The 16,491-nt window shown below is 50.5% G+C and overlaps 1 protein-coding gene across 2 annotated transcripts in view; it reads right to left on the bottom strand.

Annotated features, from left to right (window-relative positions):
* Nucleotides 1–16,491, bottom strand: part of PARD6G (par-6 family cell polarity regulator gamma) — a 57,718-nt gene that overhangs the window by 23,274 nt on the left and 17,953 nt on the right. The window contains exon 2 of one of the 2 annotated variants that reach the window (XM_032470684.1): nt 15,238–15,508. In XM_032470684.1, coding sequence (XP_032326575.1) covers nt 15,238–15,508 — 271 coding nt within the window. The remainder of the gene's footprint in view (nt 1–15,237; nt 15,509–16,491) is intronic. The other variant, XM_032470685.1, reaches the window with a different exon arrangement.

Raw genomic sequence — 16,491 nt, 5'->3', positions numbered from 1 at the left:
AAACAGCCGAAAATAACTGTTGGCAGAAAACCCCATACTTAGAGTAGACCTCCTTCAGCAACTCCCACAGCCGCACTCAGCCGTGCGGGGCTGGCCAGCACCCGGGACCAGCCGCCTTCTCTCTGCTCAGAGGAGACCACAGAAGCTCCACAAAGAGGCCTGGGCGGGTATCAGCCAGGTCCTCGGCCCTTCCTGACTCAGCCGAGGGCCATTGTCTTCGTGCCTTCCCCAGGCGCTACAAGCCTCACAGCACCCCAGCAGCTGGGTCCACACAACCCCAGCAGCCGGGTCCACACAACCCCAGCAGCCGGGTCCACACAACCCCGCCGGCCGGGTCCACACAACCCCAGCAGCCGGGTCCACACAACCCCGCTGGCCGGGTCCACACAACCCCACTGGCCGGGTCCACACAACCCCACCGGCTGGGTCCACACAAACACAGCAGCTGGCCCTTTCTAAGTAGAGGCTGCTGGGCAAACGTCTCTGTTCCCGTGAGTCTACAGGGAAGACGGCCAGCGTCAGCTGTCTTCCTCACTAACAGGTCCTTAGCACAAATCCCAGTTAGTGGTCCACTGGAACCTGCATGTTCCCCTCACCCTGCACGGCACTCAGGGTAGGGCCCCTGCCCTGGGTCTTCCACTGACACACCATGAAGACCCTTCGAGAGACACACGTCACGGGGGCCTCAGTCCATTAGACAGACATCGCCTTCAGAGCAGAGTGAAAAACTCATCTCGTGTTAAGTGCTGGGCGGAGGCGAAAGCTAAGGGAAGTGCTGCTTCAAGAAGGCGTTTTCAAGGGCTGGACTGAGAGATCACGTGGGCTGTGAGCTACTGCCGTAGTGTTCTCTCATTAATGTGTCCAATTCAGCATTCACAGGGGTGTGCAACCATCACCACCGCCTAATTCCAGAACATTTTCACCACCCCGAAAGGAAACCCCAAATCCATTAACAGACTCCCACCCCCAAACCCAAGGCTGTGACTTTCACTAGAGCCTGTTTATGCAAATACAAGCAAATATGAACACAGACTATTAATCTCTTGTTTTGTTACAGTGGATAAGGTATCATACACACGATTTTGCACCCTGTGTTTTCCACTTAATACGTATTGAAGACCCTGAATTTTAAGAGCTAAACAAGTCACCCTCCTGCTGTTTCTGAGAAGCTGCCCAGGACACCAGCAACAATCTGAGTCAGGAAAGGGTCCTGACAGCAGGATGGTCCAGAACGGGCAAACCAAAGCGGGTGGAGAACCGTAGGGTGTGTCTTTCTCCTAGCCAAAGGAATTTGTGGTCCATCCACGGGCACTTCCATCTACGGACACTTCCTGGGTTTCCCCCTTAGGTGAACGGAAACTCCAGCCTGTGAGCTGGATTTGTGCAAGTGCCGAGTTCTCTGTAGATTGCTCAGGAGATGCACCACCAGTGGGAGGAAACACAAACCTGGAAGCCATGTCACCTCTCTGGGACTCAGGTTCATCCTCTGTAATGGCTCCAAGGTCGAGGTGACACCAGCAGACAACGTGCCCTCTGCTTGGGCACCTGTTCCCAAAGGCAAGCATGCTCTTTGGTGGTCTCTGAAGCTGTCCTCTCCACTGAGGTGGCACAGGGGATAGGCAGGGGCCATTTGGGGCAGATGTGTATAGGACCCCTGCCTAGGGGCCTCCACCAAATGTCTACCTCAAGTGAAGCCCACCCCAGAGCAAGCCAATGCCGAGTGGAGAGAAAACCCCAGCTGGGCTGGTTGTGAGGCCACAATGAAAGGGCGCCATGCTGTGCACCACCGCCAAGACAGGCTGGGCCAAAGGAGGACAGGGACGGCATGGCCAGCCCCGCTGTTCCCCTGCTGTTCTCTGTCAGCAGAGCCTTCCGGTTTCATTGGCCGTAGGGAGGGAGCCGTGGGGGCTGGGCTGTCAGGGTGCTCCCCTCACCTGTGTCTGCGAGGCTGACGGAGAGGCTTGGCGGAAGCAGAGTTGCAGCACCTTAGTCGCCGCCCTGGCAGAGGAAGTCCCAGAGCTGTTTCAACGCCAAGACACACATCACAGAGACGCTGTGCTTCCCAGCCTGGCCGCTCCACAGCTCAGGGGGTCCCAAGCAGGTGGAAGACAAACTTAGAGTGGCTGACCCGTCTGAGTCACTGCTGATGCCCTGACGTGTCCAGAGGATCTGGAGTAATTTAGCCTGAGACTCACCACACGCAATCTGAAGCCCAGGAAGCATGGCCCACCGCCAGCCTCTGGTCCTGCAGTGGTCAGTGCATGGGAACCAGACAGATGAGGGTCAGCTGTGGACACAGCCCCCAGGGAAGGTCTGGAGTCTCTGTGGGGACATGATGACTCCACTGGCAAGTGCGATTATTTCCTAAGTGATTTGCTTTTTGAAAAAGTATAACTCCTCACCCTTTGATTTGAAATTCTAACAAGACCATAGACATGGATCAGTTATAAACGTGCCCCATGGGCACTTTATATAGGAATTTATACTTTACACGGACAGAGGTACTTGTGGCAGTTTGACTTTAACTCACCAAAACACATGTTTTAATGGGTACAGTTTCAGCTGGGAGATGAAAAATTTGAGGAGACAGATGGCGTTTGCACAACAGTGTGAATGCACTGAACTGCACGCTCAAAACTGGTTAAAAGGGAAATTCGTGTTACATACGTGTGACCACAGTGAAAGCAGCCTTCACCGTTAACTGATGTGCACTGCAGTGACAGGTGGGCCAGGCACAGAACCCCCACCCCAGCCTGTCTCCACTCTGTGGCTCTGGGGGGCTCTGGAGTGCGGCCGGGCAGGGCCCCAGGGGTGCATCCTGCATTCATGCCCCCGCAGAAAAACTTAGGAGTAAATAGCTCCAAATCCAACTGTCAGATGCATCCTAATTCTCTGTTTGCATTTGTTAAATATTGCAAAATGGTTGGAGGTGTTATGAGGACCTGGGTGCAGGTGGAGTACATTGCGCATGGTGGCCTCTGTGCTGAATCATTTTCCCACAGGAGAGGATGGAAAATATAGAGATACAGGGCAAAAACAGGAAGACAAGTCACTGTGCAAGAGGAAATCCAAATCTTGCTTACGTTTCTGGAAAAGAAAAAAGTTCACAGTGGAAATTTTTATCTCTGGACTCCAAACTAGTACAGGTGCATTATTTGTACAATGAATTACTTTACACTAGGGCACTGCTGAAGTTTACTGTATTCTTAACTAGGATTCTCCCGTCTGTGGAAAAATAATATGGTTGTAATGTGGGCCACTGAGTCAGTTCCAGTTCCACAGCTGACTGTTCTGAGCTGGCACATGTCACATCACTACAGGGAAGTGTCTGAATGTCACTTTCTCTACATCCTCTATTGAAAGCTGCCAGATAAGCCCTCAGCCGGGCTATTTTAAATACATTTCAAACAACTTTATTGAGAAATATGTTTGGAATGTTGAAGCTTTCTTGGAGCTTCAGCCTCATCACGCACAAAGATACAACTTGGTCTGTTGTGATGGCCACAGATAATCTGAGTCCTTGGTCAACAGTCAGCTGTTAGGTGAGCACTTGTTTCTGAGAGCAGAAGGAATGTGTGTGTTCTGGGGCAGTGTGCACGAGTCACTGGAGAACCTGACTCGGACCTTCACCCCAGGGGTTCTGGTTCTCGGGTTGGGGTGAGCCCCAGAATCTGCATCCCACAGGCCCCTGCCCTCCCTGGGGTTCTGATGAAGGTGGTCCCAGGCCACATGGGAGTTACTTCTAAGGGGTCCTCAAGAAAGATGGTAACAGTGGTGAATCTCAGGAAGGGATGGACGTAAAGAGAAACAAGAAGGCTATAACTGAGCCAGGGAATGACATAAACTAACACAGACGCCGAAATGTGTCTGCTGTCCTGAGGAGCCACGATGCCCTTCAGTGAAAACCGTGATGAGGACCACTGAAGTTGCTGTGCGGCCTGAGCTGCACGGCAGGGTCAGTCCAGCTGCTGGACAAGTGTCCAGGCAGAGGAAGGTGGCGGGCAGGAAAGCAGCTCCACCCACCCAGCAGTGCCACAGAGCCACAGAGGCACACACAGCAGGCGGAACACAGAGGAACAGTCGGCGGTGCTGGAAGACAGGCCAGAGTACGGGAAGCAAGGAGGAAAGAAGAGTCAAAAGCGATCAACCAATCAAGTAAGCATCTCCAGAGTGGGTTTCAGGGCCTCGGATGAAGACGGCACCAAATAATTTCACACAGGGCTTTGGAAGTCACCCTTCCAAACCAGAGCATCCCTTTCGCTCCAGCTGCCTGACTGGGAACCCCCCTCCTCTTCACTGATGAGTTCTGCTGAGGCCAGGCTGCAGCAGAAGCCCACCTGGATGTCCACCGGCTCTTGGTCTCCACAGACGTCCTCTGCACTTAGGAGCCCTTTTAACCAGAAATGGCCACACAGAGCTGCTGGACTCTCACGAGAGTGTCCTTGAGCGTCTCCGGCCGGTGTGCTCTCCTGGGGGCAGCACCGAGACCCAGTCTCCTCCCTGGGGGGCTTCCACGGGCCCCCACCAACTGCAGGCTCTCCCCCAGCTGTCTTCATTCTGTCCTCAAAAGACTTTCCTCCCAATGGAATGGCATTTAATTAGATTCAAAATGGCTAGTGGCAGGAATGTGAACAGCTTCCCCAGCCCCGTGACTCAAGGACCACAAGGTGTAGATCAGACGGGCCAGCCTTTGGCTAAGAGGAAATATTTCACTGTTATGAGTATCCTGGAGCTCCTCTCTAACAAAAGTGCCTCAAATACAAAATGTTTAAGAGAACCCAATTTAAGATGAACTATTTCTCACCTACACAAAAGATTTTAAGCCAGCCACTTTATAAACATGCTAAAAAAAGTCTCAACACAAGGCAGCTGGAATATAGATTTCCCATGAGATGTTCAGGTCTTAGCGATACCTTGAGGGGCTTCTCCTACATGTCCCCTCCTCTCATCTGCAGGCCCTGCATGGGATCTGTCACCAGACAGTATCCTCAGCCAGGAGCCGCCTAGCGTCATCACCAGCTCATTAGTGAGCCCCTGCTGTTTGCAAGTGGGGAAACACAATCCCCAGGCTCTCATGGAGCTCAGAGTGCACAGTCACCTCCCACCATTCCCTCCTATCACACGTTCAGCCTGGTGCTTCTAACCTGAGCTGCCCAACTTTCGCGTCCCCCAGGACCTTGCACTCACTTTTCAGTCTGGCACCACCTCTTCACAAGGCCCTCCCAGACTCTCTGTCTAAAGCAGTTCTTCCCAGTCCCCACAGCACAATCCCCTGGGTGGTTGCTGTTTTCCCAGCAGGATGTGGGGCTGCAGGTCCCTTGAGAGGGCAAGAACCATGACCTGCCCTTGAACCCCCAGGACTTGGCAATGCCAGGCACACAGCACACGCCCATCAGCAAGGTGAGCCTCTAACTGACTGTCCAGCCTCTGCTCAGTGACAGGGGACCAGCTGGAGGGGTGGAAATACGGCCATGCAAACCATTATGAATGACGGCCTCGAAGCTGCATCTCTAGTGGGGTCTATATTTTATAGTGCAGGGTTAGGGCTGGATGACCCAGGTACCATCATCCCGGTCAAAGGGGAATGAAGCAAGGACCTGACTTCTGGAGGCTCCAAAACCTCTGTGTTGACATCTGTGGATCCCGTCCCCAACAAAGGCCAGGAAAGCTAAGACTTAACCCTCTGCTTACAAAGGCCCAAGGGGGCTGGCACTTCTCGATCTGAGGGCCTTCACAGACATTTAATAAAATATAACGCCAGATTGTAACTCCACCCAGGCACAGGGCCCTCCCAAACTGCACACCTGCTGTGGGGACACTCGGCACAACAGGCTTCCAGAGATAAAGGTGCAGAGTCTGACCTCATGGAGAGCGTGGCCCAGGACTCTGTGGGTCACCCTCTAGCCACAGAGAAAGCAGGTGCGGCAGGCGATCTGAAAAGTCTCCCTGTGGGCCACCACCCACAGCAGCGCCTCTGCCAGTTCACATGGAGCTTCTGCTTAAACCTCCCCGTGGTTCTCCATCAGACTCAGCACACCCTGCACACCCCGTGGGACTCGGCCTGTTTCTGGGGCTGTGCTGCAGGCCCCCACACGCCCCCCCAGGAGAATCTGCAGAGAGCAGGAACAGGGCCCAACCTGCTTGTCACAGCATGTGAGGGGTCGTGAGATTTAGTGGGTCCAGTCAGGAAGGACTGTTTGCAGGCCTGAGTGGTCAAGTGGGCCCCAGGGCTTTGCTTCCTTGGGAGGTTGGGGTGAGGGTGCAGTGTTTATAGGCAGGAACATTCAGGAAGGCTGAAGAATCGTTCCCTTCTAAAAACAGGTGACATCACATAACCCTAACCCCCACCCCCACCCCCGGACACAGAGACACAGCCTTGTTATGTTATCTGGAGTGTGCTGCTTTATGTTTCAAAAGATTATTCGAAGAGAAATCCTGCTAGCACGGGCAGCCTGACAACAAGGATTATCAGCTTAAATGTCAAAAGAACGCCCCAAACCGTGCCTGGGGGCTTGGCCTTTGCTCTCATCGAACTAGAAGTCCTTGAGCTTCTCCTCACAGAAAATGGGCCTAGACATGTGTGACAATCATCACACAGGAGCCCGTCTGATGAGACAAGACAAGAAGCAACAAGACGACCGTGTCTGGCCACAGTCTTTCGGCCTCCGTGGAAGCAGACTGCTTCGGCAGGTGCAACCCACCCACGTGCCAGGGCTCTCCCCAGGAGCTCAGATGCTGTAGGTCTGCAGCTCCCACCCAGCGAGGCCAGGCTGTGAGGTGCTCCCTGAACCTAGGATGAGCTGGCGCAGGATGATCAGCTCACGGGGCAGATTCCAGCTGAGGCCCCTGACTCACGGGGTCCTAGCAGGAGGGCAGCCCCTTACCTGACCCTGCCAGCCAGACCCTCACTGGCCTTCACTAGCATTCAAGAGGGTAAATCCAAAGCTCACAGCTTCTATGCCACACAAGGACAGTCTTTAAAAGTGCATTTTAAAAAGGCCCAATTCAAATGTCATTCTAATGCTCTGCTAAAGAGAGGTTCACTGGCAAAAAAATATACCTTAGTTCAAATTATGCAAGCCTTTAATCCAGCAAGAACATTTCTACCAATTAATCCTGAATCTGACATGTACATAAAAACATACCACACGGTTTATTATAATGAAAAATTGGAACAGTTTAAATATCAATTGATATGGGATTGGTTACATTTTGTTACATTCATACAACTGATATTTTCCGTTAAAAAGATGGTGTACATCTATATAATCCACAAGGAGTCAAAAATATGATGCTGGGTTGAAATGAGCTCGACCCTGTTTATGGAAAACTATGTCCAACTAATTGTATCTATAACAAGAGGTCTGGATGGGCTCACCAAACTGCTAACAGTGGTCACCTCGGGGGTACAGTTGTTTATTTCCTTGTTGCTTGAATTTTCTTGTACCAATATGTAATAAGCAGAAAAAACTCTTCTTTTAAACGTAAGTTTTATGAAGAGCTTCACGACATAGGGTATGTTACTGACAAGAAGGATTTTAAAACACGTCCCAGCTATTAACACACTGTGGGCTTGAATGGGTGGAAGCAGAATCCAGTTCCATCTGTGTAAACATCACCGTTTGTACGCGAGGTGTCCTGTGGGATGGAGGACAAATCCTCCCTCGCTCTGCCCCGCCCCTCCCCCAGGCTCATGGAGGGAAGGCGCAGGCCTGGTGACAGGTGAGGTGAGCTGTGTCCAGGGCGCCCTGGCTGTCCGACCGCGCCCACACGGGATGACTAGTCTCTCCAGGACAAGCCCCCGGATTCTTCTGGGTGGTGGGCGGCTCCGCTTTGTGTGCTTCTTCATGAGCTGCATCAGCACATTCTCTCCCCATCCACTCCTACTCCAGGGGGGAACACGGGCTTCAGGCATTTTGTTTTCTGCATGCTCCCACGGTAGAGCAGTGGGAGAGTTTTGCTCTTTTTCACAATTGGAAAGAAAAGAGGAAAATCTCCAAACACACAAACTTCCAGGAATCAGTGGCAATTTAAAAAGCAAACGTCTCATGAAAAAGTTCCCATAGCAGAGGGGTGTTTAACTGCAGGTTCTATGCCTGCTCCTGTAAACATGGGCACAGAGATGAAGCTAATTCAGCAAAACTGTATCTTTAAACTGCCCTCAACACACAGCCTCAAAACCTTGGACATTATCTGAAGAAAGAGAATAAAATGGGGAGGGAAATACAGAAATTCAGTTTTGGCAGCTTAAAATGTTAGACACACTGAGTGCTTCCTGCTAAGCAGTGAATCCTGAACTTAGAAACCGAACATACCTCCTGCTACCTAATGAAGAATCCAAGAAAAGCAATTATAAGAATTTATATGTCTGATACTTTAAGATTCTGTCCATGCCTATAACCAAATTCTCAATGATTCAATACGTTATCTTTGAAGAACATCCCTTAACTACTTTTTCTGGCAACTCACTTAAGTGACATCACCAGCAAACACCCCCTACACCTCCTTACCCTGCCTCAGTCATGCAACTTCTGAAAAATTAAAAAGTTTACAAATATGTCTCCCTCATTCTAGGAACCCAGAAGAATGCTAGAATGGCAGGAGTGGTTGACAGATACCTGCAAATGAACAACATTTATGTTTATTTTAAAAGTAAATAGTTGAGAGTCCTCTAATTGTGCTGGAAATCTTTTGGTATAATCGAGTCTTCATCAAGCCTCCTACTACACTCTGAACTGCCCCTTACCCCAGGGACAGAAAGTAACTGAAATTCCACTAGGGTTCCACCTCTGGTCCTAGGCTGGGACCTGGGAGGGGTTAAAGGCCCATCTCTTAAATGATAAGAGTGGAGGGCATGCCAGTACCCCCTAGTTAGGGTTTATTTGATGGGTAAGTGGAGACAAGTGAGTGTCTGCACTTCCTGTGTATTCTGCTAAAAGCAGAGTTTTTAGTTCAGTGTCTTTGCTGGTCTCACCCTGCATTCCCCTGACTTGGGCCTGCATCCCCCGCATTCCTGCATCCTGGGAGAGGAAAGGAGCTGGCAGGGCACAGAGTGACTTGTGATCCAGGTTCCCTGACTGTGACTACTTCATTCTGGTCACTGTTGTTCTTCTCACTTAAAGGCATAATGACGCCTGTTATTCACCCAAAGGGAAACCCCCACAACTTGTAACAGTTGGCAGCCCCGGCGAGAGGAGTGAAGAAGTCTAGTAAACGCAGAAGGAAAGAAGCCTGAAGGTGTGAAGGCCAAGGGCGTGGTCCTCTGCTGCATGTGGTCAGAAATGCCATGTAATGTGTGAGGAAAACATCCCCTGACTGGGTCCTAGGAGGATCAGATCCAAGTCATTGCTGGCCTGTTGTCTGAGCTCCCAAACGCAGACTGTCTACAATGTGGTTCTTAACCCTGAGCCCCAAGAACTCTCAGCAATCCAGTAATGCTCAGGAACTCCTCAGAATAACGTTCTTCAAGGCATTAAGTAAGAGACATGGGTTACAAAAGAAAGAAAGTACTTTGTAGACTATGATCAAAATACTAAGGCAAATGTGTGATACAATACCACATGAGCTTTCCCACTAATGCATTAAATAACAGTCTGTACTGTGTTAAATGATATTCAAGATCTCTAGCTACAAGTAACACACGACATGGTAACAGAGTCGCAGGTCCTGCTAACGTCACCGTGCCTGCCATTTACATTTCTAATCAGTTCAAGGATGGGACAGAGTCGCCTCCTGCACCAGAAGCCAACTCGGGTGTCCTGAGTGCTGTCTGGAGTTTCGGGGCCAACACACTAGGACGCCATGCGCTGCTCACAGCTGGGGCCACTGAGCAAAGCACAGAAGTTCCTAACACCAGGGGAGGGAATGACTTTTTTTTACATTTGACAAACAAATTAATTAATAAGTCAAAGCATTTACACAGACTGAAGATGATGGAATTTTGGAAATAAGGCTGAAGACAAGACCAGAGGACCTCACTTAGGGCCAGGACTCAGAACATGAGAGTCTGTTCTGAATCTCCTACTTAACATTTTTAACAGATTTAATGGGATATAATTTACATACTATAAAGTTCACCCATTTAAAGAGTATAATTCAATGGTTATTAGTATATTTACAGAACTGTGCAACTAGCACGATGACCAGATTCCAGAATACCCCATTGTCCAGTGAAGAAACTCCGTACCTCCCAGCCTCCCTCCCCCCACATTCATGAATTTACTTTCTGTCTCTATGGATTTGCCCATTCTGGACTTTTCACATACAGTTGATTCTAATTAATTCAAAGCAGCTATGTTTTATAAAGTCTCCATGGACACTGAATTATTGAAAACCGAACCACAGCTTCCAGGAAACATACGATTAGGGGTGAGCCTCTGATCACAACATTTTCATCCACCAATCAATACATAAACTTGTGTTAATGTGTTTCTGATTAGGACACCTCACTTCGTAGAAATTACTGATGCATTAACACTGAACTCATGGCCAAGAGCATTTTCTAAGTAAAGCACATCACATCCATCTTGCACTTAGGGAAACTCTACAGCACTCTGGCACTATGCTTGGGGGTAATTTTAAACAGTGAAATTATACATGCATATGCATGCATGCACACAGAGGGACGACAGCAGAGCAGGCAGCACCCGGGACGTCTCCCCACCCAGACAACAACTGCACGGACAGAATCTGTGCTGTAACTAACTCTGGGGTCGGCTGCAGGCTTGCAGGTTCCAGGGGAAGAACAGTCGACTTTGGTCCATGTCGGGTCTCAGCACAGGGACAGCTACCCGCCCACCCCAGCCGCATAGCAGGAGGCTGTGCATGTGGGTCTGGAGCAGCCTGCAGGAACCAGGGGGGCAGAAAGGACCCTGTCCTCCAAATATCAGGGGTCTGTGCTCTGATGCTGATTGTGGCTTCTGACCACAGAGGTGCAGCCAAAGGGGCAGGTGCCCACTGCTGCTACACTTCCCCCTACTGCTCCGACCCCTCCCAAACAGGTGGAAGTGCCTTTCTATACCCTCTTTCCCCCTTCTTTTCCCCTTTCATGAGTCAGACGTTAAAAACTAGAACATTGAAGAACTGCATATAAAGGACAAATTAGAAAGTGACTGCACATGCCCAGGAAAGTGTCAGAAGAGACCCGAGAAGTCATTAATTTTACACCTCTTGCTGATACTTGACAGACAGTCTACAATAATTTTTAAAAATAACCAATAACAGCAAACCCTGGGGAAGGGGTAGAATCTGGTTTTCAGAGTTGCCAAGTTATTAGTTCCAAATGTCCAGTGTTCAACAACAACAACAAAAAATCACAAAGCATACAAAGAAACAGACAGGTATGGCCCATTAAAAGGAAAAAAATGATTCAAAAGAGTCTGTCCCTGAAAAAGACTTAATGGCAGATATATTAGACAAAGACTTAAAAAAAAAACAGTCCTAAAAATGTGCAAAGAATTTTAGAAAGATGTGGAGAAAGTCAAGAAAATGAAGTATAAACAAAATGGAAATATCAATAAAGATACAGAAAATCTAAAAAGAAACCGAAAAGATATTCTGGAGCTGAAAAGTAATGGAGCTGAAGTGGACAAATTCTTAGAAACACAAAACCTACCAAGACTAAATAAAAAGAAAAAGAAAATCTTAAAATCTCCCAACAAAGAAAGGCCCTGGTCCTGATGACTTCACTCGTAAATTATACCAAATATTTAAAGAATTAATACCAATCCTTCTCAAACTTTCCCCCAAATTGAAGAGGGAACTCTTCCCACCTTCTTCCAGGAGACCAGCATAACCCTGATACCAAAGCCAGACAAAGACACTACAAGAAAAGAGAAATACGGGCCAAAATTCCTTATGAGCATTGATGCAAAATATTCAACAAAATACTAGGATACAGACTTCAGCAGCAAAGTGAGAGACTTATTACACGTGGTACTTAAGAGTTGTCAAAGCCATAGAGACAGAAGGTAGGATGGTGGCTCCTGGTGGCTGGGGGAGAGGAAATGAGGAATTGGGGTTTAAAAGGTAGAGTGATTCAATCTTACAAGATGAAAACAGTTATGGGAATGGATGGCGGTGACGGCTGCACAACGGGAACGTACCTAATGCCGCTGACCTGTGCACTTCAAAATGTTTATGATGGTAAATTCTGTCATATGTATTTTAATAGTTCTTTTAAAAAAGTGCAAGGATGTGGGCGAGCGGCACTAAGCGATGGTGAAGAGCGCCCCGCTCACCATGCGAGCCCACACAGGCAGGCCAGGCTCACCTTCCCCGCCTCAGCCAGCCCGACCTGAGCAGGTCTTGGTGGAGGTGAGGGGGCTCTGGGCCCTGACCTGGGGTTACCGGTGAACTGCAGTGAGCGCACAAATGCAGAATCGCTCACAGTGAGGTCAGCTGAGTGGCCTCTTCCAACTGGCTCCCTCCCCAGGTTCGCCCGTCCTGCAGCCTGGTTCCTTCAGTACCTCATTCCTCCTAATGGACACAGCGTGTTGCATCTACTTTCTGCCGTGGAAGCATGTTTTCCATACCTTAGTGTGTCGGTGAGGGGTTTCTACATCTGTACTCATCAGAGATGTTGGTCTGTAGTTTCATTGTGACGTCTATGTGTGGTTTTGGGGGAGGAGAATAGTAAGTGGCAAACAAAATCATTTTCCTAAACATCACTGTGGGTTTCTCTCAACATCTATGAGAAGAATGAGTTTCCATTTGATAGTGACAGTCTCCTCTTAAAATATACATCCAAGCACAGGAAATCATTAAAGAAATGACAGGGTGGGTGTGGCTACGGAGAAGTCATGAAAATGGCATTACGTGACCAACAGCTCCGAACCTATGTTGTAGGACAAGGACGTGGGACTTCAGTGTCACCCCTGGGGGCACCTCAGCTCTGCCCCGCCCAGGATGGCACCCCTGTCCACGCAGTAAGCAAGTCTGTCCTGAGCACGGAGGGCATCAGGATGGCTCCACGGAAACACCACTGCGCCTGCTTCTCCCTCTGATGCAGCCTTCACAGCCACAGTCCATTGCGGACAGTGAGGCAAGAGCCCCAGTTTCCCAGTGATGGGCTCTGTGAATGCTGGGAACATTTTCCTCTCTAAGCCTGACAACAGCCTGAGGTAGGCTCTCCCATTCTACAGATGACAAGAGTGGGGTTCAGTCAGTCACAGAGCAGAGGGAAACTGCTGAGGGCAGCATCTGAAATCAGCTCTTTGCTGCCATGTAACAGAGAAAGGCAGGGGCTGGAGGTGACACGCTCACACTTAAAACACAAGAGGGTTAGACATCCTAAGCTAGCTAGTTAAACTCTGAGCTATTTCTCTGAGGCCAAGGGAAAGAAGAAAAGTAAGTAATGAAGACATGATACAGGGCCCAAGCCAGCAAGCTGAGCCTGGGAGCCACTGAGTGCTGGGGGAAGCTAGCCCATCCACACAGCTTCCTGTCTCACCTGGGCTTCAGTGAACCGACAGCACAGGGGGCCAAGTGTCACTAGGGCTGGCCTCTTAAAGGGCAAAGAGTGCCAGCTTCAGTGCCTTCAGCTCCAGCTCCACCGCGGAACAGAGCCCGGCTTCCTGCACGACAGGTGACAAGTGATGAAGCCTGTGTGCACACCTGTCTCTCACACAGGGCTGCACAGCCTGGCTCATGCTCCCGCACCTTGTGAGGAAACACCACAACCTGGGATGGCCAGGGCAGAGCTGTGGGCTCTGGACCACAGGCCAGCCCTGAGAGCAGCCCAGGGGAGCAGAGTAAAGGGGCTAGAGAATGGGCAAAGGGGACGTGTACCAGGGAGGCCTTCCTGAGGGTGGTACGTGAAGAGCACCTGGACGATGTGAGGGGCATGCGTTCCAAGCAAGGACAGAAGGTGTGGCCACAGCAGAGGGAAGGGCAGCAGACCAGGGAGGCAGAGCCAGGGGCTGTGCAGGGGCTGAGGAGGGTCCCGATGCCCCGGCCACTCCATAGGAAAGTGAAAGCCAGCTCCCCCAGGCCACTGTGAGGAAGTGACAGCTGTGTTGACATTTTAGTACCACCAGCAGGACACCAGGCTCAGCGAGGGCTGCAGATGCAAGCTCTCTGATCTACTGCCAGAGAACTGCTCTGAAGGGAGGTCAGTGGGTCCCTGCTGTGCCCTCCCCACGCAGCCCCCTCCATCACCACGAACAAGAGGACAGGAACAGCCAGCTCACAGCACTGGCCGCCGAGCACTCAGCGTCCGCAGCCTCCCCACCTCAGGACAACCTGACTGGCGGGTGCCTTGGGAACACCATCACGCAAAGGAGGGCTGGGGAAGGCGCGAGAACCAGGCACCTGGCCCCATGCCCCGCCTCCTGCCTCCTCACACTTACCAAGCCTGGCTTGGGGCTCCCACATCTGGGGGCCTCTATCCAGCACGCTGCCACTTCCAGTCTCTGTGAAGCTGCCCACTCCCCGAGAGACCAAGGCTGACCTCCCTCTGCCCAACACGATGAAGGTGCACGGCAGTGGTATGCGTGCTGCAGCTTTGCAAGTGTCCCTCCGCCAGCCTGCTCCCCAAGGTGGTCGGTGCCACTGTGGGCACAGAGGTTCACTCCGGGAGGGGGACAGTCAGGGCCACATCAATCATAAAATGCCTTTTCCAAATGCCAAGCCTCACCTGCAAGTGGTTCTTTTCTTCAGTATGTTTTAGAATTGCTAAGGTTCTCCCAAGCTTAGAGACAGAAAACAAAGCTGACACGCAGACTCCACAGCAGGGTGCCCCCCCTTCCAGCCACTAAACTGTGTTGGTGACATATTTTCACGTGAAATGGTATTGTTGTTACTTACAGCAAAGCTAGGCCTTCAGAGCTGAAAGTTAACCACACTTATAATCTAAAGCTAACATTTTTTTCCAACCCTAAAAAGACAGTGGAAAACATACACTAACAAACTTGAATTTCATTCTTGGGTTACTGGCTAATGTTTCCAGTTAAAATACTGAAAATATTGGTATTATTTTTTCCTCAGTATTTAAAACTCATAAGTCAAACTATTTAAGGTGGAAAGTGTAGTTTAAACATTGTTAAGCCTTTCTAAGAAATTAGTGTTGACCAAATGAATGTTAATTTCTTTACTCTCCCGCTACCGGCTAGAAAACAACTGCGTGGTTCTGAAAACTGTGCTTGTTTTTGAAGTGACTGCTGAGCAGAAGCAGCAGCTCGGCCCATGGTACCTCGTCTCTGGATGAAGACCCTGAGCAGGGGGCTCGGCCCCCGGTACCTCGTCTCTGGATGAAGACCCTGAGCAGGGGGCTCGGCCCCTGGGTACCTCGTCTCTGGATGAAGACCCTGAGCAGGGGGCTGGCGCTGGACACGGCCTTGCAGAAGTTGTCATCATTGTTGATGGGCAGCAGGTCACCGTGCACGTCTGCGTAGCCGATGGCCACCTCGGTGTTGGAGATGTGGTGCGTGTGCACAACCAGCTTGTAGAAGTCTTCAAACTTCCCGGGCTTTTGACGGTCCAAGGAGAACCTTCGGAACTCAGCTCCAAACTACAATGCAACAGACAGGGGGTACATGAACAGCAGGGAAAGGGAGCTAGAAATAAGGCATGGCTTGTTTGCGTAACAAAGACGTGTTTGCTGAGCCTCCGGAGGCCTGGGACACAGCAGCAAACAGCGTCCCTATCCTCAGGGACCCTGCATGAGCACACGAGGGAACAACTCACTCAGCATGGACCCATGTCCCGAGGACAGGACAGGGGCTGGAGCTCAGGTTCTGGGGGAAAAAGCAAAGTCAAAATTAATGGGAAGTATCAGATGGGATGAAGCAGGAGTGTGTGATGGCCCTCACCTCGTCTGGGGACTGGCGCGGATATCCGGGCTGGGGAGCAGCCTCTGCGCAACGCCAGGGCAGCGTCAGGCACTCAGAGGTGCTGGGGAAGCCAGGGCCAGCTGCGACTTCTGGACTCTCTCCTGAGGGCAAAGTTCTTGTGACTGGGAAGGACTGGGAACGTCCTGTGGCAATTTTACTTTTAAGGAAGGAAATGACTTGGTATGATTTGCATTTAAAGAAGACCGGTGGATGCACTTCAAAAGATTAGGAAGTAGAAGCAAAATTAAAAGAAGGAAAGACCTTGGTGACAAGGATGCTTCACAAATTTCAGGGAGATGGGAGCACGGGTTCTGGATGGGCCACAAAGCAGAGCAGGTCTCTCTTCAAAATAGACGCTATTCACTCTCCTGCTCTGGAAAACAGGCATGGCCCACCTCTCCCTCGGTGGCCCCTGGCCCTGGCTCACATGCCCACAGAGCTGCCTGCAGACCTCTAGAGGACCTGCCCAGAGAGGACCTCACACCAGGCTCAACCGTCCAGCAGCCTGAGGACACCACTGCTGCGTGTCTGGCCCGAGGGCTCTGGCTTAGGACATGCTGTTGTTCTGCACTTGGCACTAGGCACCTTTATCATCAGGCAGGACACACTCTGCTCTTCTATATACTGAAAACTAGCAACACTGGTTCTAAAACACACAAAC

Source organism: Camelus ferus, chromosome 30, assembly GCF_009834535.1.
Source record: "Camelus ferus isolate YT-003-E chromosome 30, BCGSAC_Cfer_1.0, whole genome shotgun sequence".
NCBI classification, from domain to species: domain Eukaryota; kingdom Metazoa; phylum Chordata; class Mammalia; order Artiodactyla; family Camelidae; genus Camelus; species Camelus ferus.
This window is presented reverse-complemented; position numbering and strand designations above follow the sequence as displayed.